This window comes from Salvelinus alpinus, chromosome 39 (genome assembly GCF_045679555.1).
Source record: "Salvelinus alpinus chromosome 39, SLU_Salpinus.1, whole genome shotgun sequence".
NCBI classification, from domain to species: domain Eukaryota; kingdom Metazoa; phylum Chordata; class Actinopteri; order Salmoniformes; family Salmonidae; genus Salvelinus; species Salvelinus alpinus.
In genome coordinates this window covers 1,282,513-1,308,758 of record NC_092124.1, presented here as the reverse complement: position 1 = coordinate 1,308,758, position 26,246 = coordinate 1,282,513, and the positions used below count along the sequence as shown (strand labels likewise).

Sequence of the window (26,246 nt, the reverse complement as noted above, 5' to 3'; positions counted from 1 at the left end):
AAGCACTTCATGATGACGGAAGTGAGTGCTACGGGGCGGTAGTCGTTTAGCTCAGTTACCTTAGCTTTCTTGGGAACAGGAACAATGGTGGCCCTCTTGAAGCATGTGGGAACAGCAGACTGGGATAAGGATTGATTGAATATGTCCGTAAACACACCAGCCAGCTGGTCTGCGCATGCTCTGAGGACGCGGCTGGGAATGCCGTCTGGGCCTGCAGCCTTGCGAGGGTTAACACGTTTAAATGTTTTACTCACCTCGGCTGCAGTGAAGGAGAGCCCGCAGGTTTTGGTAGGGGGCCGTGTCAGTGGCACTGTATTGTCCTCAAAGCGGGCAAAAAAGTTGTTTAGCCTGTCTGGGAGCAAGACATCCTGGTCCGCGACGGGGCTGGTTTTCTTTTTGTAATCCGTGATTGACTGTAGACCCTGCCACATACCTCTTGTGTCTGAGCTGTTGAATTGCGACTCGATTTTGTCTCTGTACTGGGACTTAGCCTGTTTGATTGCCTTGCGGAGAGAATAGCTACACTGTAGCACATTTGTGTGAACATTTATGTAAATTTGATATTTCAGTATTCTTTTTTTGTACATTTCTAAAAACATGTTTTCACTTTCTCATTATGGGGAATTTTGTGTAGATGGGTGAGGGAAAAATATATTTAATCCATTTTGAATTTAGGCTGCAACAACAAAATGTGGAATAAGTCAAGGGGTATGAATACTTTCTGAAGGCACTGTAGATACACACACACAAATAGTTTTGGTCTTGGATACTGATTGCCTGAATGATGCAAAAATAACTCGTTTACGGTTCTAATTATGTTAGTAAACAGTTTATAATAGCAGTAAGGCACCTCGGGGGTTTGTGGTACATGGCCAATATACCACGGCTAAGGGCTGTGTCCAGGCACTCCGCGTTGCGTCGTACGTAAGAACAGCCCTTATATCCATGGCATTTTGGCCATATACAGGACACATAACCCAACAGTCTTCAGAAACAGTCTTCAGGAAGTATTCACACCCCTCACCTTTTTCCACATTTTGTGGTATTACAGCCACAATTTAAAATGGATTAAATGGAGATTTGTTGACACTGGCCTACGCACAATATCCCATAATATCAAAATGGAATTATGTGTTTTGCAAGTTTTACACATTAATAAAAAATTATATTGTCTTGACTCAATAAGTATTCAATCCCTTTGTTATGGCATGCCTAATCAAGTTCGGGAGTAAATATTTGCTTAACAAGTCACATAATAAGTTGCATGGACTCAATCTGTGTGCAATAATAGTTTAACATGATTTTTGAATGACTACCTCATCTCTGTACACCCCACCTACAATTATCCCTCAGTCGAGCAGTACATTTCAAACACAGATTCAACCACAAAGACCAGGGATGTTTTCCAATGTCTCTCAAAGAAGAGAACCTATTGGTAAAAGGGTAAAACATATATTTTTTTTTAAGCAGACATTGAATATCCCTTTGACCATGGCTAAATTATTCATTACACTTTGGATGGTGTATCATTACACCCAGTCACTACAAAGATACAGGCGTCCTTCCTAACTCAGTTGCCAGAGAGGAAGGAAACCACTCAGGCACAGTGGAGGTGTCATAACACCAATAAAACCTAGCGGTCAAACAGGGAAATGGTTCCAATCGTTTCTTCCGCCATTCATATTTCCCATAGGGGATTTTAGAAACACTTAAAATAAGGGCTGTGTTTCATGTAGGCTTACCCTGGTGAGATGTTTTCATAACCACGTAAATCTCTCTCAGACAAGGTGACTTATTAATATATTTGGCTCTATTTACTCTCAGATTCTAAATGCTAATTATCCTCAAAGTAGACGTCATGCTACACTACAAATCCCTGCAAGCTCCTGCATGTCATCTCTAGCTGACACCGTTGCTAACATGTATTGTGTCAATTTACAGAATTCTCCATTTAAAGAAATGTTGCTAATTAATTCATTAATACATTTGGTAAACAGATAGCTAATCCAGATTCTAACCTTTGCCTCGATTCGGCAGTCTTGTCTAGATCATTATGGTATTTTTTGTTCTTAATGATAGCCACATTAGCATTTCATTTTGGGGAGTAAATACAGGCGAATATATTGATCAAAGTCACCTTGCCCTAGAGAGATTTACACGGTTATGAAAACATCACGTCAGGGTAGGCCTACATGAAACTCAGCCCTTATTTTAAGTGTTTCTAAAAATCCCCTATGGGAAAAATGTATGGTGGAAAAACGATTGGAACCATTTCCCTGTTAGACCACTAGGTTTTATGGGTATTATGACTCATACTGTGGTACTCTATGGTGACTTTAAAACAGAGTTTAATGGTTGTAATAGGAGAAAACTAAGGATGGATCAACAACATTGCAGTTACTCCACAATACTAACCTAATTGACAAAGTGAAAAGCTGTGAATACAAATATTCAAACATGCATCCTGTTTGCAACAAGGCACTAATGTAATAGTGCAAAAAAATATGTCAAAGCAATTAACTTTTTGTCCTGAATACAAAGTGTTATGTTTGGGGCAAATCCAATACATTAGTACTGTGTACCACTCTACAGATTTTCAAGCATAGTGTTGGCTGCATCATGTTATGGGTATACTTGTAATCTCTAAAGACTGGAGAGTTTTTCAGGATAAAAAATAAATGTAATGGGAGCTAAGCACAGGCCAAACCCTAGAGGAAAACCTGGTTCAGTCTGCTTTCCACCAAACCATGGGAGATTAATTCACCTTTCAGCAGGATAATAACCTAAAACACAAGGCAAAATATACAATGGAGTTGCTTACCAAGAAGACAGAGAATGTTCCTTAGTGTCCGAGTTACAGTTTTGACTTAAATCTACTTGAAAATCTATGGCAAGATCTGGAAATGGTTGTCTAGAAATTTGAAAAGAATAATGGGCAGGTGTGGAAACCTCTTAGAGACTTACCCAGAAAGACTCACAGCTGTAATCACTGTGAAAGGTGTTTCTACAAAGTATTGACTCAGGGTTGTGCATACTTACGTAAATTATATTTCTGTATTTCATTTTCAACAACTTTGCAAAGTTGTCTAGAAACATGTTTTCACTTTGTCATTATGATGTATGTGCATAGGATGGGTGAAAAAAAAAAGCACAAATCCATTTGAAATTCAGGCTGTAAAAACAAAATGTAGAATAAGTCAAGGGGTATGAATACTTTCTGAAGGCACTGTACTACAACTCCTTGGGCCTTATTGCTTAAATATACACACATGCTATCAACTCATTAGCAAAATATCTCACACAGCTGAGTTTGGTTGTTGCAGGTGCTTGGGAATAATTTGATGATGATATATCAGGAACAGTTCGCAACTTCCTTTACTTTTAAGACATCCACATTATTACCACAAGTGGCAAATAGACCCATTATTTCTCTACCTTGCCATTTAAATGTACCTCTGCAGGCTAGCGTAGCCACTTGTGTGAAGTTTGTCGCTGATGCTCTCAGCAGGGTTGGGCTGAACACCAGAGTGCTGTCCACTTTGGATAACAACTGCATTTCCTAAGAAAAAAAAGAACAAAACTGCTGTTTGATACAATATAAACTCATGCATGGGTAATACAGAATACATATGAAATAGAGTCCATTTGAGTACTCTGCATGAGTTTGCACAGAAACTTACCTTCACATAAAGTTTCTTTCCTCCTGAATTCAACATACAAATTCCAATTTTTGACTCTCCTGTAGGATACAATTAAGACATAATAGGTTAATGACATGTTATCAACATTAATGACAGAATCAAATAAATACTGTATTGCTGCCCAACAAAACACTGAAAATTGCACTTCGCTCTGTCGCCTGTAGGTGTCACTAGGCACACAAAATGGATGCATCCACATTTAGACAGACGGTCAATAACAAAGCAATCTTCAGGGCTACTTGACATGATTGAGAGCTAATCCTTTTAGGTACTGTGACTATACTCCATGCACATAATCTAAGCGTGTAATGCTGATGCTCTATGATGCCCATTCCAAGGTAGAAGGTAAATGCCTCATCAATCCCATTCATGCATGCCAATCACATCGGTTGTACACAAGACAAAAATTGACTGATATAACTCCTCATATAAGGTCAGATGACTGTGGCAATTAACTTAAAATGATATCTAATGTTACTCACTAGGTGAAAGCGGTGCTACTTTGGTTTGACCTGCACAGTAGCATTAAGTGAAAGGAGGTGATTACATTTACAATATGCCGCGATCATAAAAACGGAGTGCTCTAGCCTACAGCAGCATTGCAGCAGTTTGGTGGGTGAAAGCGCTGAGTTGACACTTCGGGGCTGATTTCCTTGGCTCTGGCAATTCCTTTCAACCTCAGGTTTCTCTGCAAGTGAGACTGTGGATGAAAAGTGCCTGTGCTACCGATCACGCTTCACCTCCATCGATTGCGTTGTATTGGCAAACCAATGAATGACCAACCGTTCACTAGAGGTCACCAAGTTCCCCGTTTTAGTACTGTTTCACAGAAATAAAATGTTCTATCTAATGTTAATTTCCGAAAAGCATTTTAATGTCAAATAATGCATGTTTTCTTTCACACATGAAAAGGTTGACTTTACAGCCATAGTGCATATAGGGCCACTTAATCTGGGTCCGGGAAACAGACCCTAGTGTAAATCTACTATTAGATTAAAATGTAAATGGAGAAAGCCAGGAAAACATCCCTTAGTTGTTTATGATGTAGAGTCAGTGGACAGAAGAACCAGGAAAGAACATCTAATCTCCCATGTCCAAACTGTAAACAAATCTGCATCCCAAATGGCACCCAATTCCCTACATAGTGCACCACTTTTGACCAGAGCCCTATGGGTCCTGGTAAAAAGAAGTGGACTATGTAGGGAATAGGGTGCCATTTGGGACAAAACTTTTGTTAATCTACCATCAATCTATAGGCTACATGCCTGGTGTGATTGGGATCTTCGAGCAGGGAGATGTAGTCCATTCTACACAGTATAGTCTGGTCTTGTGCTAATGGCCCTGTGTATGTAATATGGGGTATGATGGTGATGAGGATACAGGATGAACTTGCACCTATGGGCTGATCGAAGATCAGTTTTGCCGTTTCCCCTTTAATGGTTAAGATGAGAATTTGGGGAAGGACATGTTTGATTCTACAACTAGCTTGGCTCCCGAGAAGCGTAGCGGTCTAAGGCAGGTAGCCTAGTGGTTAGAGCGTTGGGCCAGTAACCGAAAGGTTGCTGGATCAAATCCCCGAGCTGACATGGTAAAAATCAGTCGTTCTGTGCCTGAGTAAGGCAGTTAACCCACTGTTCCCTGGGCACCAAAGACGTGGATGTCGATTATGGCAGCCCCCCGCACCACTTTGATTCAGGGGGGTTGGGTTAAATGCATTAGACACATTTCAGTTGTACAGTTGAACAGTTGAATGCATTCAGTTGTACAACTGACTAGGTGTCACTGCATCTCAGTGCTTGAGGAGTCACTATAGACACTATGGTTCGAATCCAGGCTGTATCACAACCGGCCATGATTGGGAGTCCCATAGGGCGGCGAACAATTGGCCCAGCAACATCCGGGTTTGGCCAGTGTAGGCCATCATTATAAATACAAATTTGTTCTTAACTGACTTGCCTAGTTAAATAAACGTTAAATAAAATACAAAAAATATGCTCAATGGTAAGTGGTAAGACTCCCAAATCCTAATCAGTGTTTCTCCCAGATTTTTCTTTAGGCGGGTGCAGAGGTCCCTAAACCCGCAGAACACCAACATTCTCTATTGAAATCTACCAACATCCTAAAATATTTAAAGTTATTCCTATAGCTCTCATGCCTTACCCCACCTCCACCCCCAAAAACGAGTCCCCTAGTCCCCAACACCCACCGTTGGCGGAGCAGCGGCCCGTCGCTGGGGCAACCAACAGGACCAGGATGTGCTCGATGACGTAGGGCTTGAGCTTGTCCAGGTCAGCGGGACGTTCTGTGTGCTCCGACAGCCTGATCTGGAGGTTGAGTCCCTGCTCCACCCCGGCGGCGTTGTCCTCAACGCTCTGGAAGCACGACCCCTGGGGATACGGCAGGAAAGGCATACCAGTTACGCAGAGGGAGCAAGGAGGGAGAAAGGGGGAGGGGGTTGGTTGAATAGAGCAAAGAGAGAATGAAGAGGCGTGTAGAAGGAGCGATTAGTGGAATGTGGAGAGAGTTTGGGGGGCAAGAAAGGGGGACAGGGTGAGAGACAAATTAGTAAAATTGTGTAAGAAAAGGAAAAGAGGAAGCGATGAAGAGTGGGAGAATACTAAGAGTGTGTGTGCATGCTTGTACACACACACACACACACACACACAGTATATACATAGCCAGCTAGAGGTAAAACTATGGGCATCAACCTGCTTCTCTCCAGTCCCTCTGTACTGTACCTAACCCAACCCACTAAACATCCCTTAACCTGACAAGATCAGCATCTGAGGCATCTGAGCTCGGCGCAAACCAGGCGTTGTCGTCTTAGGAGGAGGAGTGACTCAGGCCTGGACTTAAGAAACAGACAGCTCGCTATCCCTGGCTAGACCCCACAGGGCCTCGGCCTACAATAACAAACACCAAGCCCCTGTGGATACAACAGATACACACAGACTACCGGCCACTTCTTGAAAACGCCATATTAGTACTTATCCCCACTGACCATAGTAGTTGGCTATACTTCACAAACAGATCTGGGACCAGGCTATACCATACTAGTATTATTCACAAGTCATTATGAACAAACATAATGTTGGGTTAGGTTTGGGAGATAGAGTGGTGGGTGGGGCTTGCGTCATGGTGGTAATTGCGCAACCTGTGTTTAGGGAAGCTCCCGGCCAATTAACAGTCTCGTGAGAAAGCAATTATGTGCCTAGCAAGTGGTCTCACTGTCCTTGGGGCTTCTTGAGGAACCAGACTGCAGTCAGATATCACAACACTGCAGCTCACTCAATAGTCCTGTACACAATCTTTCAAACAATTTCATCATGAGCAATGATTCTGCAGTAAACTTTACAGCCACAATTCACGTAACATAGGTCTTATAACTGACTACAGGAGAATAACCCTTGTGATTATCGTGAAGCCAACAAGACAGTGAGTACACACAGTTAAGGAGTATTCAGCACTCATGTTGACAATAGTTGGAAAAAATAATAAAATAAATAGTAAACGGGCATAAGTGCTATGAAAATGCAAAGCTATTCTTAGTTAGCATGGAATAAGGACTTTGCAATTTAAACGTTTTGCCCTTTAAAACGCAAATAGTTCGTCTCGAAAATATAGTGGTCATACACATGCATATCTGTTGAGTTTGGCATTGTTTAGATTTTTGTCTGGTGTACATTTTTAACTAATGTAAAGCATATTTTGGTCTGTTAAAAATAATAATTATATACAATTTGCATATTGGCGACATTATAGTGAAAAGGGGGCGGTTTTAAAAAGTGATGAGATGCCCAGTACCTGCGGCTGGCTGTATATGCTCTTGGGTAAACTGCACTCCAGCAGTAGCCCCAGGATAGTGATGTTGGAAGAATCGTCCTTTAAAAGCAAAAACAGAGAACAAAGATCCAATGGCAGAAATATACAATCAAGAGGTTGATAACTCAGCCTTCATCCCAATGCTCTTTGATGAGACAAACAGCTTGAAAAGTCATGTTGATTAGACTAAATAAATTAAAGAGACAGTTGAATTAATCCAGATTAAATATAAAAATTACATCCACCACTCTTTTAGATGAAAGTCTAACAGGACTAGTGAATAAATAAATACAGGCATGTGTAGCATAATTAACAAACTAAACAAATTATGTGAGGTTATATTAAGCAAAACATTGGTAACATACAGTTGAAGTCGGAAGTTTACATACACCTCAGCCAAATACATTTCAACTCAGTTTTTCACAATTTCTGACATTTAATCCTAGTAAAAATTCCCTGTCTTAGGTCAGTTAGGATCACCACTTCATTTTAAGAATGTGAAATGTCAGAATAATAGTAGAGAGAATTACTTATTTCAGCTTTTATTTCTTTCATCACATTCCCAGTGGGTCAGAAGTTTACATACACTCAATTAGTATTTTGTAGCATTGCCATTAAATTGTTTAACTTGGGTGAAACGTTTCAGGTAGCCTTCCACAAGCTTCCCACAATAAGTTTGGTGAATTTTGGCCCATTCCTTCTGACAGAGCTGTTGTAACTGAGTCAGGTTTGTAGGCCTCCTTGCTCGAACATGCTTTTTCAGGTCTGCCCACAAATCTTCTATAGGATTGAGGTCAGGGCTTTGTGATGGCCACTCCAATACCTTGACTTTGTTGTCCTTAAGCCATTTTGCCACAACTTTGGAAGTATGCTTGGGGTCTTGTCCATTTGGAAGATCCATTTGCGACAAAGATTTAACTTCCTGACTGATGTCTTGAGATGTTGCTTCAATATATCCACATAATGTTCCTCCCTCATGATGCCATCTATTTTGTGAAGTGCACCAGTCCCTCCTGCAGCAAAGCACCCCCACAACATGATGCTGCCACCCCCGTGCTTCACGGTTGGGATGGTGTTCTTCGGCTTGCAAGCCTCCCCCTTTTTCCTCCAAACATAACGATGGTCATTACGGCCAAACAGTTCTATTTTTGTTTCATAAGACCAGAGGACATTTCTCCAAAAAGTACGATCTTTGTCCCCATGTGCACTTACAAACCGTAGTCTGGCTTTTTTATGTCGGTTTTAGAGCAGTGGCTTCTTCCTTGCTGAGCGGCCTTTCAGGTTATGTCGATATAGGACTCGTTTTACGGTGGATATAGATACTTTTGACCCTGTTTCTTCCAGCATCTTCACAAGGTCCTTTGCTGTTGTTCTGGGATTGATTTCCACTTTTCGCAACGAAGTACGTTCATCTATAGGAGAAGGAACGTGTCTCCTTCCTGAGCGGTATGACGGCTGCGTGGTCCCATGGTGTTTGTACTTGCGTACTATTCTTTGTACAGATGAACGTGGTACCTTCAGGCGTTTGGAAATTGCTCCCAAGGATGAACCAGACTTGCAAGGTCTACAATTCATTTTCTGAGAATTAGCCTATCAGAAGCTTCTAAAGCCATGACATCATTTTCTGGAATTTTCCATGCTGTTTAAAGGTACAGTCAACTTAGTGTATGTAAACTTCTGACTCACTGGAATTGTGATACAGTAAATTAAAAGTGAAATAATCTGTCTGTAAACAATTGTTGGAAAAATTACTTGTGTCATGCACAAAGTAGATGTCCTAACCGACTTGCCAAAACTATAGTTTGTCAACAAGAAATTTGTGGAGTGGTTGAAAAACGAGTTTTAATGACTCCAACCTAAGTGTATGTAAACTTCCGACTTCAACTGTACATGAACAGCATAATTGCCATCTCAGTCATTGGACCCTAAGGCCTTTGTGGTTCTGGACTGGGTTGTTCTTTGTGACAACTGTTGATGTAAAAAGGGATTTATAAATTCAAAACGGATTAATTGATTTATTATTATGACCTGTAGGTTATCCCGACTACATGGCAGATCTCTTTGACACTATTATAACACAAGTATTCACTAGTCAAGACCTTAGACTTAGGTAACAGTATTTATACATGACAGTGTATTTGGATTGGTGCATAGTGCATTATTTAATATCAAACGTGGTGGTGAGCTCAAAGCTACACACAGTGAAATAACAGTTACCTCATCCAATGACTTGGTCAGAGAGGGGGGGAGAAATGGAGAGAAAAAGAGAGCGAGAGAGACATAGAAAGAAAGAAAGAAAGAAAGAAAGAAAGAAAGAAAGAAAGAAAGAAAGAGAGAAATAAAGTGACAGAGAGTAAAGAAATAAAGGGAAGAGGGAACTAAATTTGAATCTGGCTGCTAAAGCTCGATCTATATTTAAACCTGTTGATGTGTTCAGCAGCTCAACAGACCATGTTACAGAAACACAAACCACAAACACCATACAGGAACAACTTTACTCTCACAACGCCTGTCTAGTAATAACAAAACCTCTCATAACAGTATATCCAGATCAGTGAAGAAACAATGCTTGTGTCCCAGATGGCACCCAATTCCATTTATAGTGCACTTCTTCACCAAAACCCTATTTTCTATATAGTGCACTGGTCAAAAGTTGTGCACTATATAGGCAATAGGGTGCCATTTATTTAAGACGCAGCCCATATGTTGTCTTGTAAAACTTTAGTTCCGCACGCCATATACTGCCTTCAGTGTTGTAACAGAAGAAGTGTGTTCAAAATAAGTGGTTGAGTATATAAGTAAACCATAATGTCAAATAACAACGACCATCTTGCTTGCCCCCCCCCCAAAAAAAGACAGCCAGGCTGACATTTTGAAACTGCCACCTGCTTCCTGTTGCCGAGGGTAACGTTCCTCCAAAGAAGCCTCGTGCCGCTTTCACTCCTTCCCTTGATGTTTTTAAAAGTGGGTGAGAGTACGTGTGTGATGTGACTGTTTGCATGCTCCTTGTGTTTGTGTGTTTGTTTAGGCACAAGTGTGTGATTCTGTATACACAAATATGAAAGTAATTGATCATGTGTGTGCATGCATGAATGTATATATACCTCGTGTACGTACGTACGCCTCTCATGTAAATGTGTGTTTATGCCTCTGGTTTTTTCGTGTGTGTGTGTGTGTGTGTGTGTGTGTGTGTGTGTGTGTGTGTGTGTGTGTGTGTGTGTGTGTGTGTGTGTGTGTGTGTGTCTTTATGTGTTGGGTTATCGCTGTATCGAGACTGGCAAATAGGGGAAGTCAGCTGCTGATGGCTATCAGATGTCAGACACAATACAGCAAGGCCTGCACACTGCAGGGCAGAAGGCCATGCTAGCAAATCTTCTACTTGGTGTATGTTGTGGTAAATGTGTTTGTTTGTAGGTATGATGTGAGCCTGGAATGCACCCTCTCTCATTGTGGAGCTAGAGGAGTTAGAGCCCTGTCTATCTTATCTATGAACATAGACATGGCTCTAACTCCTCTAGCTCCACAATGAGATAGGGTGCAGGCCCGGCAGCAGGCTGTTAGCCAGCCTGCCAGTTTAGTGGAGTCTGCCACTAGCATAGCACAGTCAGTGTAGTCAGCTCAGCTTTCTCCATTGAGACCGTGTCTGTGCCTCGATCTAGGTTGGGCAAAACTAAACATGGCGGTGTTTGCCTTAGCAATCTCACTGGAATAAAGACCTCCTCTATTCCTGTCATTATTGAAAGAGATTGTGATATCTCACATCTCAAAATAGTGCTACTTACAGTGCCTTACAAAAGTATTCATCCCCCTTGGCGTTTTTCCTACTTTGTTGCATTACAACCTGTAATTTAAATGGATTACATGTAATTACATGTAATGGGATTACATGTAATGGACATACACAAAATAGTCCAAATTGGTTAAGTGAAATTTAAAAAATAACTTGTTTAAAAAAATTCTAAAAAGAAAACGGAAAAGTGGTGCATGCATATGTATTCACCTTCTTTGCTATGAAGCCCCTAAAGAAGATCTGGTGCAACCAATTACCTTCAGAAGTCACATAATTAGTTAAATAAAGTCCACGTGTGTGTAATCTAAGAGTCACATGATCTCAGTATATATACACCTGTTCTGAAAGGCAAAAATGTCTGCAACACCACTAAGCAAGGGGCACCACCAAGCAAGCGGAACTATGAAGACCAAGGAGCGCCCCAAACAGGTCAGGGACAAAGTTGTGGAGAAGTACAGATCAGGGTTGGGTTATAAAAAAATATCTGAAACTTTGAACATCCACCATTAAATCCATTATTAAAATATTGAAAGAATATGGCACCACAACAAACCTGCCAAGAGAGGGCCGCCCACCAAAACTCACAGACCAGGCAACGAAAGCATTAATCAGAGGCAAAAAATAAACTCTAGATTGGAGTATCTGTCCATAGGAACTTTAAGCCGTACACTTCACAGAGCTGAGCTTTACGGAAGAGTGGCCAGAAAAAAGCCATTGCTTAAAGAAAGAAATAAGCAAACACGTTTGGTGTTCACCAAAAGGCATGTGGAAGACTCCCCAAACATATGGAAGAAAGTACTCTGGTCAGATAAGACTAAAATTGAGCTTTTTGCCCATCAAGGAAAACACTATGTCTGGCGCAAACCCAACACCTCTCATCACCCCGAGAACACCATCCCCACAGTGAAGCATGGTGGTGGCGGCGGCATCATGCTATGGTGATGTTTTTCATCGGCAGGGACTGGGAAACTGGTCAGAATTTAAGGAATGATGAATGGGGCTAAATACAGGGAAATTCTTGAGGGAAATCTGTTTCAGTCTTCCAGAGATTTGAGACTGGGACGGAGGTTCACCTTCCAGCAGGACAATGACCCTAAGCATACTGCTAAAGCAACACTCAAGTGGTTTAAGGGGAAACATTTAAATGTCTTGGAATGGCCTAGTCAAATACCAGACCTCAATCCAATTGAGAATCTGTGGTATGACTTAAAGATTGCTGTACACCAGCGGAACCCATCCAACTTGAAGGAGCTGGAGCAGTTTTGCCTTTAAGAATGGGCAAAAATCCCAGTGGCTAGATGTGCAACGCTTATAGAGACATTCCCCAAGCTGTAATTACTGCAAAAGGTGCCTTTACAAAGTATTGACTTGGGGGGGTGAATAGTTATGCACACTCAAGTTTTCTGTTTTTTTGTGTTACTTCTTGTTTGTTTCACAATAAAAAATATTTTGCATCTTCAAAGTGGTAGGCATGTTGTGTAAATCAAATGATACAACCCCCCCAAAAATCTATTTTAACTCCAGATTGTAAGGCAACAAAATAGGAAAAATGCCAAGGGGGGTGAATACTTTCACAAGCCACTGTAATGTTAGATCCCTCACTTCAAGGCAGTCATAGTCAATGAACTAATCACTGATCATAATCTTGATGTGATTGGCCTGACTGAAACATGGCTTAAGCCTGATGAATTTACTCTGTTAAATGAGGCCTCTCCTTCTGGTTACACTAGTGACTATATCCCCCGCACATCCCGCAAAGGCGGAGGTGTTGCTAACATTTACAATACCAAATTTTAATTTACAAAAAAAAAGATGACTGCGTTTTTGTCTTTTGAGTTTCTAGTCATGAAATCTATGCAGCCTACTCAATCACTTTTTATAGCCACTGTTTACAGGCCTCCTGGGCTGTATACAGCGTTCCTCACCGAGTTCCCTGAATTCCTATCGGACCTTGTAGTCATGGCAGATTCAAATTTTTGGTGACTTTAATATTGACATGGAAAAGTCCACAGACCCACTCCAAAAGGCTTTCGGAGCCATCATCGACTAAGTGGGTTTTGTCCAACATGTCTCAGGGCCTACTCACTGCCACAGTCATACTCTGGACCTAGTTTTGTCACATGGAATAAATATTGTGGATCTTAATGTTTTTCCTCATAATCCTGGACTATCGGACCACCATTTTATTATGTTTGCAATCACAACAAATAAATCTGCTCAGACCCCAACCGAGGCTCATCAAAAGCTGTGCTATAAATTCTTGGGCAACCCAAAGATTCGTAGATGCCCTTCCAGACTCCCTCTACCTACCCAAAGACGTCAGAGTACAACAATCGGTTAACCACCTAACTGAGGAACTAAATGTAACCTTGCGTAATACCCTAGATGCAGTCGCAACCCTAAGAAACTAGCTCCCTGGTATACAGAAAATACCCGAGCCCTGAAGCAAGCTTCCAGAAAATTGGAACAGAAATGGCGCTACACCAAACTGGAAGTCTTCCGATTAGCTTGGAAAGACAGTATCGTGCAGTATCGAAGAGCCCACACTGCTGCGCAATCATCCTATTTTTCCAACTTAATTGAGGAGAATAAGAACAATCCAAAATGTATTTTTGATACTGTTGCAAAGCTAACTAAAAAGCAGCATTCCCCAAGAGAGGATGGCTTTCACTTCAGCAGTGGGAAAGATATCAGTTCGTCTCTGTGGATGGTTTGTCCTCTGACAAATCAACTGTAAATTTCGGTGTTCCTCAAGGTTCTGTTTTAGGACCACTATTGTTTTCACTATATATTTTACCTCTTGGTGATGTCATTCAGAAACATATTGTAACTTTCACTGCTATGAGGATGATACACAGTTGTACATTTCAATGAAACATGGTGAAGGCCCAAAATTGCCCTCCCTGGTAGTCTGTGTTTCAGACATAAGGAAGTGGATGGCGGCAAATGTTTTAATTTTAAACTCGGACAAAACAAAGATGCTTGTTCTAGGTCCCAAGAAACAAAGAGATCTTCTGTTGGATCAAACAATTAATAAAACTGTGAAGGACATTGGCGTTACTCTGGACCATGATCTCTCTTTTGACGAACATATCAAGACATATCAAGGACAGCTTTTTAACATTGCATAAATCTGAAACTTTGTCCAAAAATTATGCTGAAAAATTCATCCACGCTTTTGTCACTTCTAGATTAGACTACTGCAATGCTCTACTTTAGAGCTACCCGGATAAAGCACTAAATAAACTTCAGTTAGTGCTAAGCACGGCTGCTCGAATCTTGAATAGAACCAAAAAAAATGTATCATATTACTCCAGTGCTAGCCTCTCTACACTGGCTTCCTGTTAAGGCTAGGGCTGATTTCAAGGTTTTACTGCTAACCTACAAAGTTTACATGGGCTTGCTCCTACCTATCTTATCGATTTGGTTGTGCCGTACATACCTACACGTACGCTACGATCACAAGACGCAGGCCTCCTTACTGTCCCTAGAATTTCTAAGCAAACAGATGGAGGCAGGGCTTTCTCCTATAGAGCTCCATTTTCATGGAATGTTTTGCCTATACATGTTAGAGACAAAGACTCGGTCTCGACCTTTAAGTCTTTATTGAAGACTCATCTCTTCAGTAGGTCCTATGATTGAGTGTAGACTGGCCCAGGGGTGTGAAGGTGAACGGAAAAGCACTGGTGCGACGAACTGCCCTTGCTGTCTCTGTCTGGCCTGTTCCCCTCTCTCCACTGGGATTCTCTGCCTCTAACCCTATTACGGGAGCTGAGTCACTGGCTTACTGGTGCTCTTCCATGCCGTCCCTAGCAGGGGTGCGTCACTTGAGTGGGTTGAGTCGCTGATGTCGTCTTCCTGTCCGGGTTGGCACCCCCCTCGGGTTCGTGCCGTGGGATGATCTTCGTAGGCTATACTCCACCTTGTCTCGGGGTACTAAGTTGGTGGTTTGAAGATATCCCTCTAGTGGTGTGGGGGCTGTGCTTTGGCAAAGTGGGTGGGGTTATATCCTGCCTGGCTGGACAGGGCCACAGTGTCTCCCAACCCCTCCTGTCTCAGCCTCCAGTAATTATGCTGCAATAGTTTATGTGTCGGAGGGTTAGGGTTAGTCTGTTATATCTGGAGTATTTATCCTGTCTTATCCGGTGTCCTGTGCGAATTTAAGTGTTCTCTCTCTCTCTTTTCTCTCTTCTCTCGATGGACCTGAGCCCTAGGACCATGCCTCAGAACTACCTGACCTGATGACTCCTTGCTGTCCCCAGTCCACTTGGTCATGCTGCTGCTCCAGTTTCAACTGTTCCATAGCCGCAGGCTGTCTCTAACTCTGAATGATCGGCTATGAAAAGCCAACTGACATTTAATCCTGAGGTGCTGACCTGTTGCACCCTCTACAACCACTGAGTATTATTATTTGACCCTGCTGGTCATCTATGAACGTTTGAACATCTTAGCCATGTACTGTTATAATCTCCACCCGGCACAGCCAGAAGAGGACTGGCCACCACTCAGAGCCTGGTTCCTCTCTAGGTTTCTTCCTAGGATCCTGCCTTTCTAGGGAGTTTTTCCTAGCCACCGTGCTTCTACATCTGCATTGCTTGCTGTTTGGGGTTTTAGACTGGGTTTCTGTATAGCACTTGGTGACATCGGCTGATGTAAAAAGGGCTTTATAAATATATGTTATTGAAATTTGATTGATATGTGTGTGTGACGTTATGGTACATGTTGTGGTAAACATATCTATCCTGTTGCCACGTGTTGTCTGTTGACTTTCTTGTCCAGGAACAATTGCCTGTTGGAAAATAAATAAAGTGTATTGAGTTGAATGGAATGGACGTACCTGAGTTTGGCTCAGCTTGATGCTCTGGATGTGGGGGAATATGAGGATGCTGTCCTTCCTATAGACCCCCTTTAAAGAGCCCCGGTGGACGCCCAAACCCAAAACCTGAGTGAAAGGACATCACTGTTAAAGGGACCGTTCATATAAATTACAAAAATTACTTATTTTACCTTGAGAGATATTTAATGTGTCAGAAGAGAGAGCAATTCAAAAGTGGAGTTTTGTTTACTTGGCCATTGTAAAGGGACTGATTAGACCACAGAATATTAAATCACAAAACAAAGAATGTGAATGAATCCAAGGTAGCATGCTAATATTGCTTATGCTAATAGAGGCCATGAAGTAGTACAACCCTAGAGAGTGGATCATCTTAATATCACAATACCCATAGCATAGCTTTAATGGAAACATAAGTCATTTAATGATTGGGTGAACTAAATTGTGCCTTTTCACTGGTAAACAGTATATATTTAGGCATATATCTCCCTACCAAGAACCATGCCTAATTAACAATTTTTTTAACCTTTTTTTTTTTTACCCCCTTTTTCTCCCAAATTTCGTGGTACCCAATTGTTAGTAGTTACTGTCTTGTCTCCTCGCTACAACTCCCGTACGGGCTCGGGAGAGACGAAGGTCGAAAGCCATGCGTCCTCCGAAACACAACCCAACCAAGCCGCACTGCTTCTTAACACAGCGCGCATCCATCCCGGAAGCCAGCGGAGGAGGAAACACCGTACACCTAGCGACCTGGTCAGCGCGCACTACGCCCGGCCTCAGACCACTGCGCCAACCGGGAGTCCCTCTTAACACCCATCTGCTTTGATGCGTCTTCAAAGGTCAGGGGTCAAGGGTGCCAAATATCACATCATAGCCGTTACTTCCTGTGTTGCAAAACAACATGCCTTCCACCAGGCACACAATGTTCTTTTTTAGTCCATATTAAAACAAACCCCTGGTTGTGGGTCAGGGCATACGTCCCAAATAGAACCCTAGTCTATAGTGCACTACTTTTGACCAGAGTCATGTGTGCACTGGTGAAAAGTAGTGCATTAAATAGGGAGCCGTTTGCGAAGCAGACCGGGGAGTGTTAGTATCATATGCTCGTATAACTACTGACCTGGTAAGAGAGCACCCCGTGGGCCGATGTGTTTATAAATAATGAGTTTTCTATGATGCCCTCCTCCGTCGGGAGGAAGACGAGTTTAAATGAAGCCTTCCCTCGGGGTGGGATTACCTGAAAGCAGAGAAAACACGGGGTCAGTGTTCACCGAAGGCAACGACTACGTTACAATGTCCATACTAGCATGACTTCATACATGACTTCACTCTCAGTGGTATGCTGGTGAGCCACACAACTTCCAACACTTTATATATATTTGTTCTTAAGTCAGTTACGAACAATTCTTATCTACAATGACGGCCTACCCCGGCCAAACTCGGACGACGCTGGGCATATTGTGTGCCGCCCTATGGGACTGCCAATCACAGCCGGATGTGATACAGCCTGGATTCGAACCAGGAACTGTAGTGACACCTCTTGCACTGAGATGCAGTGCCTTAGACCGCTGCCCCACTCGGGAGCGCAGAGCTCAGCATATTGAAGAATCATGCTGAGAATGAGGCCTTGTGTGAATGAATCGTGGGTTAATTTCAACGTGAAATCGATAGGACAAAATGTGATATGCAATGATGTAACATGCACTGTTGTCAGAGTGTGATGCAACGCTGTTGTGCTTGGTATACTTTCTAAGCAGAGCAGGGAAATTCTGTGGGTTTCAATGGCAGTTTGAGAGTTTAAATAGCTGTACTGGTGGCCCAAGGGACTGACATGAGAAAGAGGGGGGAGCAGAGAGAAGTAGATGAAGAGAGAGCAGAGAAAAACAGTGTGAGAGAGAAAAGGAGAGAGAGAGAGCGCGAGGGAGAGAAACAAACAGAGAGAAAGAGGAGAGGGAAGCGAAATAGAGATTGTAGGGAGAAGTTGGATGAACGTGGGTGTGGTTGAGTGAGAGAGGGAGGGAGTGTCCGAGTGAAGGAAGGACACACACACACACTCACCCTTCTGTGGAACGAAGGCATGTGAACATTTCTGCTGGATGTAAACATTGACAGCAGTGTCACTGGGAGTTCCTGGCTGGGGTTGTGTATGTATATGGTTTCAGCTCTTGGCAGCCCCAGTGGCCTACAGAGAGAGAGATAGAAATGGAGAGAGATGGACATAACAAGCACCGCTCATTGTTCTATCCAGGCATTGTAAACATCAAGCTTTACTGAACAAAAATATAAAAGCAACATGCAACAATTTGAAGGGGCATGGATCAGAAAACCAGTCAGTATCTGGTGTGACCACCATTTGCCTCATGCAGTGAGACACATCTCCTTCGCATAGAGCTGATCAGGCTGTTGATGGTGGCCTGCGCAATGTTGCGCCAATCCTCTCCTGTGAAGTTACTGGATATTGGCTGGAACTAGAACAGAGCATTCCAAACATGCTCAATGGTTGACATGTCTGGTGAGTATGCAGACCATAGAAGAACTGGGACATTTTTAGCTTCCAAGAATTGTGTACAGATTCTTGCGACATGGGGCCGTGCGTTATCATGCTGAAACATGAGGGGATGGCGGTGGATGAATGGCACGACAATGGACCTCGTCATGGCATCTCTGTGCATTGAAATTGCTATCGATAAAATGCAAATTGTGTTCATTGTCCGTAGCTTATGCCTGCCCATACCATAACCTCCCCGTCACCAACGTTGACATCAGCAAACCGCTCGCCCACACATGTGGTTTACGGTTGTGAGAACGGTTGGACGTCCTGCCAAATTCTCTAAAACGGCGTTGGAGGCGGCTTATGGTAGAGAAATGAACATTCAATTATCTGGCAAAAGCTCTGGCGGACATTCCTGCAGTCAGCATGCCAATTGCACGCTCCCTCAAAAAAAGACATCGGTGGCATTGTGTTGTGTGACAAAGCTGCACATTTTAGAGTATATTTTATTATCCCAAGCACAAGGTGCACCTGTTTAATGATCATGCTGTTTAATCAGTGTAAAATACTTTCTAGCATTCGGACATCGACAAAGTAATATTTCTAAACTACTATGAAACAAACTCTTGTTTAAGTACAATTTAGACATTTGCAGTTTTACCATGATTGCATTCTAGTTACCACTGTAGTTAGAGTAATTTCAGGGCATAACTGTGCGACTCAATGCAAAGTGTTTCCGGTTGTGTCAACATTGACAGCATCAACACTTGCGCATGAGATAGAACTGACCCTTAATAGAAATGTTTCCTCTAGGTAGGATCAGCTTACCCTCCTCCAATTCCAACCTTAACCATTAGTGGGAGAAATTCAAAATTGACTCAAGATCAGCGTCTAAGGGCAACTTCACCCTACAGCATTTTGCTGATGTCAAGTTAGCACTTCCTGGAAACGAGGAAGGCACTTTTGCTCATCTGACACTTCTCTGGGGCCGACATCAAAGGAGTTCAGATCAACCAAAAAAACAAAGCGAGCGCAGGCTGGTGTTAAAAGGTCTATGGTGACCTTTGGAGCTACGCTTAGCGCTCTCTGTTTAGCCTTTTAAGATTTTGATGTGTTTGTAATAAAAAGGGGGACCAGCAACATAGGCCGGAGTCACCACAGTTCTGTAAATGTCACTCTTAAAGGATGGGTTTGCAGATAAAAAAGTAGATAGCTGCAGGTGCAAGCTTTCCTCAGACTAGTGTCATCATAATAACCACAAGCAAGAAAAATATATACGTGATAGTAACTTTTAGAGCTACTGTACAATGTGAAGTCATTGGATAGGTCAAACTCAATTTCCTAACGTGATTAAGTTAAACAGATACAGTTGAAGTCGGAAGTTTACATACACTTAGGTTGGAGTCATTAAAACTGGTTTTTCAACAACTCCACAAATGTCTTGTTAACAAACTATAGTTTTGGCAAGTCGGTTAGGACATCTACTTTGTGCATGATACAAGTAATCTATCCAACAATTGTTTACAGACAGATTATTTCACTTATAAATCACTGTATAACAAGTCCAGTGGGTCAGAATTTTACATACACTAAGTTGACTGTGCCTTTAAACAGCTTGGAAAATTCCAGAAAATGATGTCATGGCTTTAGAAGCTTCTGATAGGCTAATTGACATAATTTGAGTCAATTGGAGGTGTACCTGTGGATGTATTTCAAGGCCTACCTTCAAACTCAGTGCCTCTTTGCTTGACATCATGGGAAAATCAAAAGAAAATCAGCCAAGACCTCAGAATTGTTTTTTGCAGACCTCCGCAAGTCTGATTCATCCTTGGGAGAAATTTCCAAACGCCTGAAGGTACCACGTTCATCTGTACAAACAATAGTACGCCACTATAAACACCATGGGACCACGCAGCCATCATACCGCTCAGGAAGGAGACGCGTTCTGTCTCCTAGAGATTAACGTATTTTGGTGCGAAAAGTGCAAATCAATCCCAGAACAACAGCAAAGGACATTGTGAAGATGCTGGAGGAAACAGGTACAAAATGATCTATATTCACAGTAAAACGAGTCCTATATCGACATAACCTGAAAGTCCTCTCAGCAAGGAAGAAGCCACTGTTCCAAAACCGCCATAAAAAAGCCAGACTACGGTTTGCAACTGCACATGGGGGACAAAGATCGTACTTTTTGGAGAAATGTCCTCTGGTCTCATGGAACAAAATAGAACTGTTTGGCCATAATGACCATTGTTATGTTTGGAGGAAAAAGGGGGATGCTTGCAAGCCGAAGAACACCATCCCAACCGTGAAGCACGGGGGTGGCAGCATCATGTTGTGGGGGTGCTTTGCTGCAGGAGGGTCTGGTGCACTTCACAAGATAGATGGCATCATGAGGAAGGAAAAATATGTGGATATATTGAAGCAACATCTCAAGACATCAGTCAGGAAGTTAAAGCTTGGTCGCAAATGGGTCTTCCAAATGGGCAATGACCCCAAGCATACTTCCAAAGTTGTGGCAAAATGGCTTAAGGACAACAAAGTCAAGGTATTGGCGTGGCCATTACAAAGCCCTGACCTCAATCCTATAGAAAATTTGTGGGCAGAAGTGAAAAAGTGTGTGCGAGCAAGGAGGCCTACAAACCTGACTCAGTTACACCAGCTCTGTCAGGAGGAATGGGCCAAAATTCACCAAACTTATTGTGGGAAGCTTGTGGAAGGCTACCTGAAACGTTGGACCCAAGTTAAACAATTTAAAGTCAATGCTACAAAATACTAATTGAGTGTATGTAAACTTCTGACCCACTGGGAATGTGATGAAAGAAATAAAAGCTGAAATAAATTATTCTCCCTACTATTATTCTGACATTTCACAATCTTAAAATAAAGTGGTGATCCTAAATGACCTAAAACAGTTTTTTTTATTACTAGGATTACATGTCAGAAATTGTGAAAAACTGAGTTGAAATGTATTTGGCTAAGGTGTATGTAAACTTCTGACTTCAACTGTAGATGTATTTTAGCCTATTTTATAATACATACATTTGATATAATCTACGTTTCCTCAAATCAATGCTGACGGCAATGACAAAAATTCCATCCACTTTATGCGAAGCTACTGCCCGTCCTATCCACTCATAACACATGACTGGGGACCTGCATTGTAGTGGGGACAGGGGGCTTGTTGTGTGTTTAAACTACGGGATGACAGTAAATACTGCGAAAGTAGTGCACTACACATAGTGAATAGTGTGTCCATATGGCTCTGGTACTATATAGGGAAGAGGGTGACATTTAGGACAAAACTTCAGTCAATAAGGGTCTCTTTGGGCATGCCTGGGTGCCTCTGCACTGCCTGGCAAACAGAGAGAGAGCAGGGTGTGCTAACGTTGCATATCAACACTGTATATTGCCATTGCTGAAATGACTGGGCCGTTGGGTTAGCCTAGTTAGCGAGAGACTAGCAAGGCTAGTGGGCAGGGATGAGGTTGAGTTTAACACTTTGCGCTGGTGTGCTTGCGTTATGTTATGCCTGCTTTGCTTGATGCCACTGTCGCAAAACAAGGGCGTGGGATTTAAATGTTTAAACGCTTCAGTCATATAGCAACCGTTGTCTGTAGCAATAAGGTATGGGCGAGGATACATCCTAGGTCGGACCTAGTGTTTCCTAGTTTGTTGGATTCATTATAATCTACACCGAAAGGTTGGGAATGGGGTATTTCTCAGATTTAGAAACAGAACTAATTAACGAATAGATATCTTGGATACTTGGACCAATAGATAAAGAAAAGGGAAATAAACGTAGACCTTGGGGCATTTTTTTTTGAATATGGCTCAAAAGAATGAATAAAATGTCATAGGATACATTTTTTCAGCTGCAAATTGTAGCAGTGGGGACGGCCATCCATGCACAACAAAGAGTCTCGCTATTCTGGTGGTTGTTTTGGGAGCAATGAGGCAAACAGCAGAGTTCTAAACCTTTCCCCTTGGGTCTGACCCTCTCTCTTATTCAGTCTCGCGCTGATGGGAAGAGAGCTGAGATGCTCACAGTCGTCGCTTGTCTGTTCCTTTGGCTTCTTCTGCATTTAAAAGGCCCCTCCGCTTTATAGAGAGCTTTTCCACTTGTACGGCTTTTTATCATCACTTTCTATAGCTGTGCTTCTTCTTGGGGGCTTCCGGTGACATAATCCCGACAAGGTTAGGTAAAGGTTACAGATATTTTGTGGATTTTGTCTTACGATGCTATTCTAAATGCTTTTTCCACATTACTCTTATAACTGTCGGATTGTGATTTGGAGTCGGTGTCTTTTGCACCCATGTGTACGTCTAAAATGAGGTGGTTGGTTATAGTAGCTCCAAACACAGGATTTATCATTGTCTTTACATTGGCTTATGTTAATGAATCCTTTTCTATGAAACCAGGAAGTGAGAGAAAAACTCACTGTGTCCCAAACTCCAGCGATGGTGGCTGGAAGCGCAGCGGCCTTCCATTCTCCGGCACGTAGAACGAGGAGCTGGCGAAAGAAAGACAAAAAGAGAAGAACACATTTATGTACACGTACACCTTTCAACTCAATGAGTTCCAATGGGACCTTATCATTCGAAACAAGTGAGCGCTTGGGCGACTTGGCAAAACGTTGACTCTCCTGCCTAACAATGCAGCCAGAGTGGTGGCGAAATTCAGAATCCTCTGTGAGACACTTGAGCATGCTACTCATAAAAAAAAAAAAATTGCACTTTTTTCCCCATTGCAAAACATTTTAGAAAGTTTTTCGTTGCTGTAATGAACATGCCCCTGCATGGCACTACAGGTGAACGTCGATGCACGCAGCAAAACAACGAAGCCAATCTCCGGGGACACCGCTACAACAGAAAGTGGTAGTTTCTAATTCTGAGCTCAATAAGAATAGCTCTCGGGACGTCAGATATCACACACATCTACTTCAGTTTCATATCTGAAACTCTAAACTATCAGAGGTCTGAATCCAATGTTGTCAAGGAGACTTCAATGTTGTAAAATTGGCAGGTGTATAGCATATTCGTTATGCATCTTATTTATCAAACATAAATCGATAGTTACATATATTATATTTGATATCGTATTGACGATGTCGCAATATTATTTTTTCGCAAGTTTGCTGTCACTGCACAAAAACACCATTATTTTTCCTTCATAGCTTGTTCCAAATATCTCTAATGTGATTGTTACGCAACAGGACAGTTAACACGCGCTACCTGCTACTTATCTATAGGCTATGTTTCAACTTGTCAATTTCCAATTATTTTCTAACAAGTTGTATTTTCTAACAGTTTGAATTGAAGTGTGTTCCGCCTCCTCATTAATTCACACAGAAGATTTCAGTGTTGTGGACAATTTATGTTTAAGACTTTACTGAGCTGGATAAACTTACCTCTTCGAGGACAGCCCTACCCCATTTCTTCCGCACATCAAGTATGAGGACATTTGAGCAGTCTTGTAAGAACTAGCACATTTTCTGACTGGCGCTCGCATTGTTGCATTGTTGTTTCATTACAAATAATAACTTTGGACATGTGTACGTTGCTATCAAAGTAAGTGCCTTATTTTCTGTATACCGTGTTGTTGTTTCTACTGTAACATACAGTATAGTATGTATGTATGTATGTATGTATGGAGTAGGGTTGCGAAGGGTCTGAAACTTTCCGGTAAATTTCTGGAATTTTTCCATACATTTTCCATGGGAAGTTAAGCTGGGGAATTTTGCTTAAACTCATCAAAAAAGTTAGCTTTATAACAGTGAACCTTTTTGTGGGATACACATAAGGCAATTCCAGGTCTTGTGGCATATTTTGATTAAACTATCCCCAATTCAATGGAATTGCAACCCTCTACATGCACAGTGCACTCTTCCATCACATGTACAGCAGATTCTCAAGATCTTGCACACTAATGAGATGCTATTGAGCCCACACTACTACACTGTCTGAGCCAAGGACTACATGCTTTCTGGTAAGTTTTGATTACAATAATAGGTGGGGTGAATATATTTTATGACATACATGATTTTTTGTTAACTAGTAAATAGTAGCCTACAGCAAAGTGTGTTTAAATCATTTCTGATTTAAACGGTTCAATTGTTGTGAAGAAGGCTTCAGGGTGCCCAAGAAAGTCCAGCAAGCGCCAGGACCGTCTCCGAAAGTTGATTCAGCTGCAGGATCGGGGCACCACCAGTACAGAGCTTGCTCAGGAATGGCAGCAGGCAGGTGTGAGTGCATCTGCATGCACAGTGAGGCAAAGACTTTGAGGATGGCCTGGTGTCAAGAAGGGCAGCAAAGAAGCCACTTCTCTCCAGGAAACACATCAGGGACAGACTGATATTCTGCAAAAGGTACAGGGATTGGACTGCTGAGAACTGGGGTAAAGTCATTTTCTCTGATGAATCCCCTTTCCGATTGTTTGCGGCATCCGGAAAAAAGCTTGTCCGGAGAAGACAAGGTGAGCGCTACCATCAGTCCTGTGTCATGCCAACAGTAAAGCATCCTGAGACCATTCATGTCTTTACATCAACTTAATGTAATTCTCAACAAAGCATTTGACACTTATGAAATGCTTGTAATTATACTTCAGTATTCCATAGTAACATCTGACAAAAATACCTAAAGACACTGAGGCAGCAGACTTTGTGAAAATGTATATTTGTGTAATTCTCAAAACTTTTGGCCACAACTGTATGCAACTGGTTCACATATGATGCTCACAGGCAATGTGTATTGGAAGAGATTTCTGAATGTTCTTTGCCCAGCATACACCCCTCCAACCACACATGCTTTATCTACTTATTTGCTGGATGCAAAGTTCAACAGAGTTCAAGTGAAGGTCAAGCAAATCATAGAGAAAGCAGACAGTATTGCAATCATCTCTGATGGGTTGTCAAATGTTTGTGGGCAAGGAATAATTAACTACATCATCTCCACCCCTCAACCAGTATTCTACAAGAGCACAGACACAAGGGACAACAGACACACGGTCTCTACATTGCAGATGAGCTGAAGGCAGTCATCAATGACCTTGGACAACAGAAGGTATTTGCACTGGTGACAGACAATGCTGCGAACATAAAGGATGCTTGATCTAAAGTGGAGGAGTCCTACCCTCACATCACACCCAATGGTTGTGCTGCTTGTGCATTGAATCTGCTCCTCAAGGACATCATGGCACTGAAAACTATGGATACACTCTACAAGAGAGCAAAGGAAATGGTTAGGTATGTGAAGGGTCCTCAAGTTATAGCAGCAATCTATCTCACCAAGCAAAGTGAGAAGAATAAGAGCACCACATTGAAGCTGCCCAGCAACACCAGTTGGGGAGGTGTTGTCATCAAGTTTGATAGTCTCCTGGAGGGGAAGGAGTCTCTCCAAGAAATGGTCATATTACAATCTGCCGATATGGACAGCCCAATCAAGAGGATCCTCCTGGATGATGTATTTTGTGAGAGAGCGGTAAGCAGCCTGAAACTCCTGAAAACTTATAGCAGTAGCCATTGCACGGATTGAGGGAGACAATATGCCATCCACTCTGATGTTCAGACGCTGCTTGCAGATGTAAGAGAAGAAATCCGTACTGTCCTG

At 42.2% G+C, this 26,246-nt stretch overlaps 1 protein-coding gene across 7 annotated transcripts in view; it reads right to left on the bottom strand.

The window, feature by feature from the left end:
• Window positions 1–26,246, bottom strand: part of LOC139566939 (transmembrane protein 131-like) — a 124,186-nt gene that overhangs the window by 36,111 nt on the left and 61,829 nt on the right. For 4 of the 7 annotated variants that reach the window (XM_071388318.1, XM_071388320.1, XM_071388324.1 and 1 more), the window contains exons 4-11: window positions 23,081–23,152; window positions 18,206–18,329; window positions 17,268–17,384; window positions 16,151–16,255; window positions 7,506–7,583; window positions 5,908–6,088; window positions 3,681–3,739; window positions 3,436–3,559 (exon numbers count right to left, since the gene is read on the bottom strand). In XM_071388318.1, coding sequence (XP_071244419.1) covers window positions 3,436–3,559; window positions 3,681–3,739; window positions 5,908–6,088; window positions 7,506–7,583; window positions 16,151–16,255; window positions 17,268–17,384; window positions 18,206–18,329; window positions 23,081–23,152 — 860 coding nt within the window. The remainder of the gene's footprint in view (window positions 1–3,435; window positions 3,560–3,680; window positions 3,740–5,907; window positions 6,089–7,505; window positions 7,584–16,150; window positions 16,256–17,267; window positions 17,385–18,205; window positions 18,330–23,080; window positions 23,153–26,246) is intronic. The other 3 variants (XM_071388325.1, XM_071388321.1, XM_071388322.1) reach the window with 1 other exon arrangement.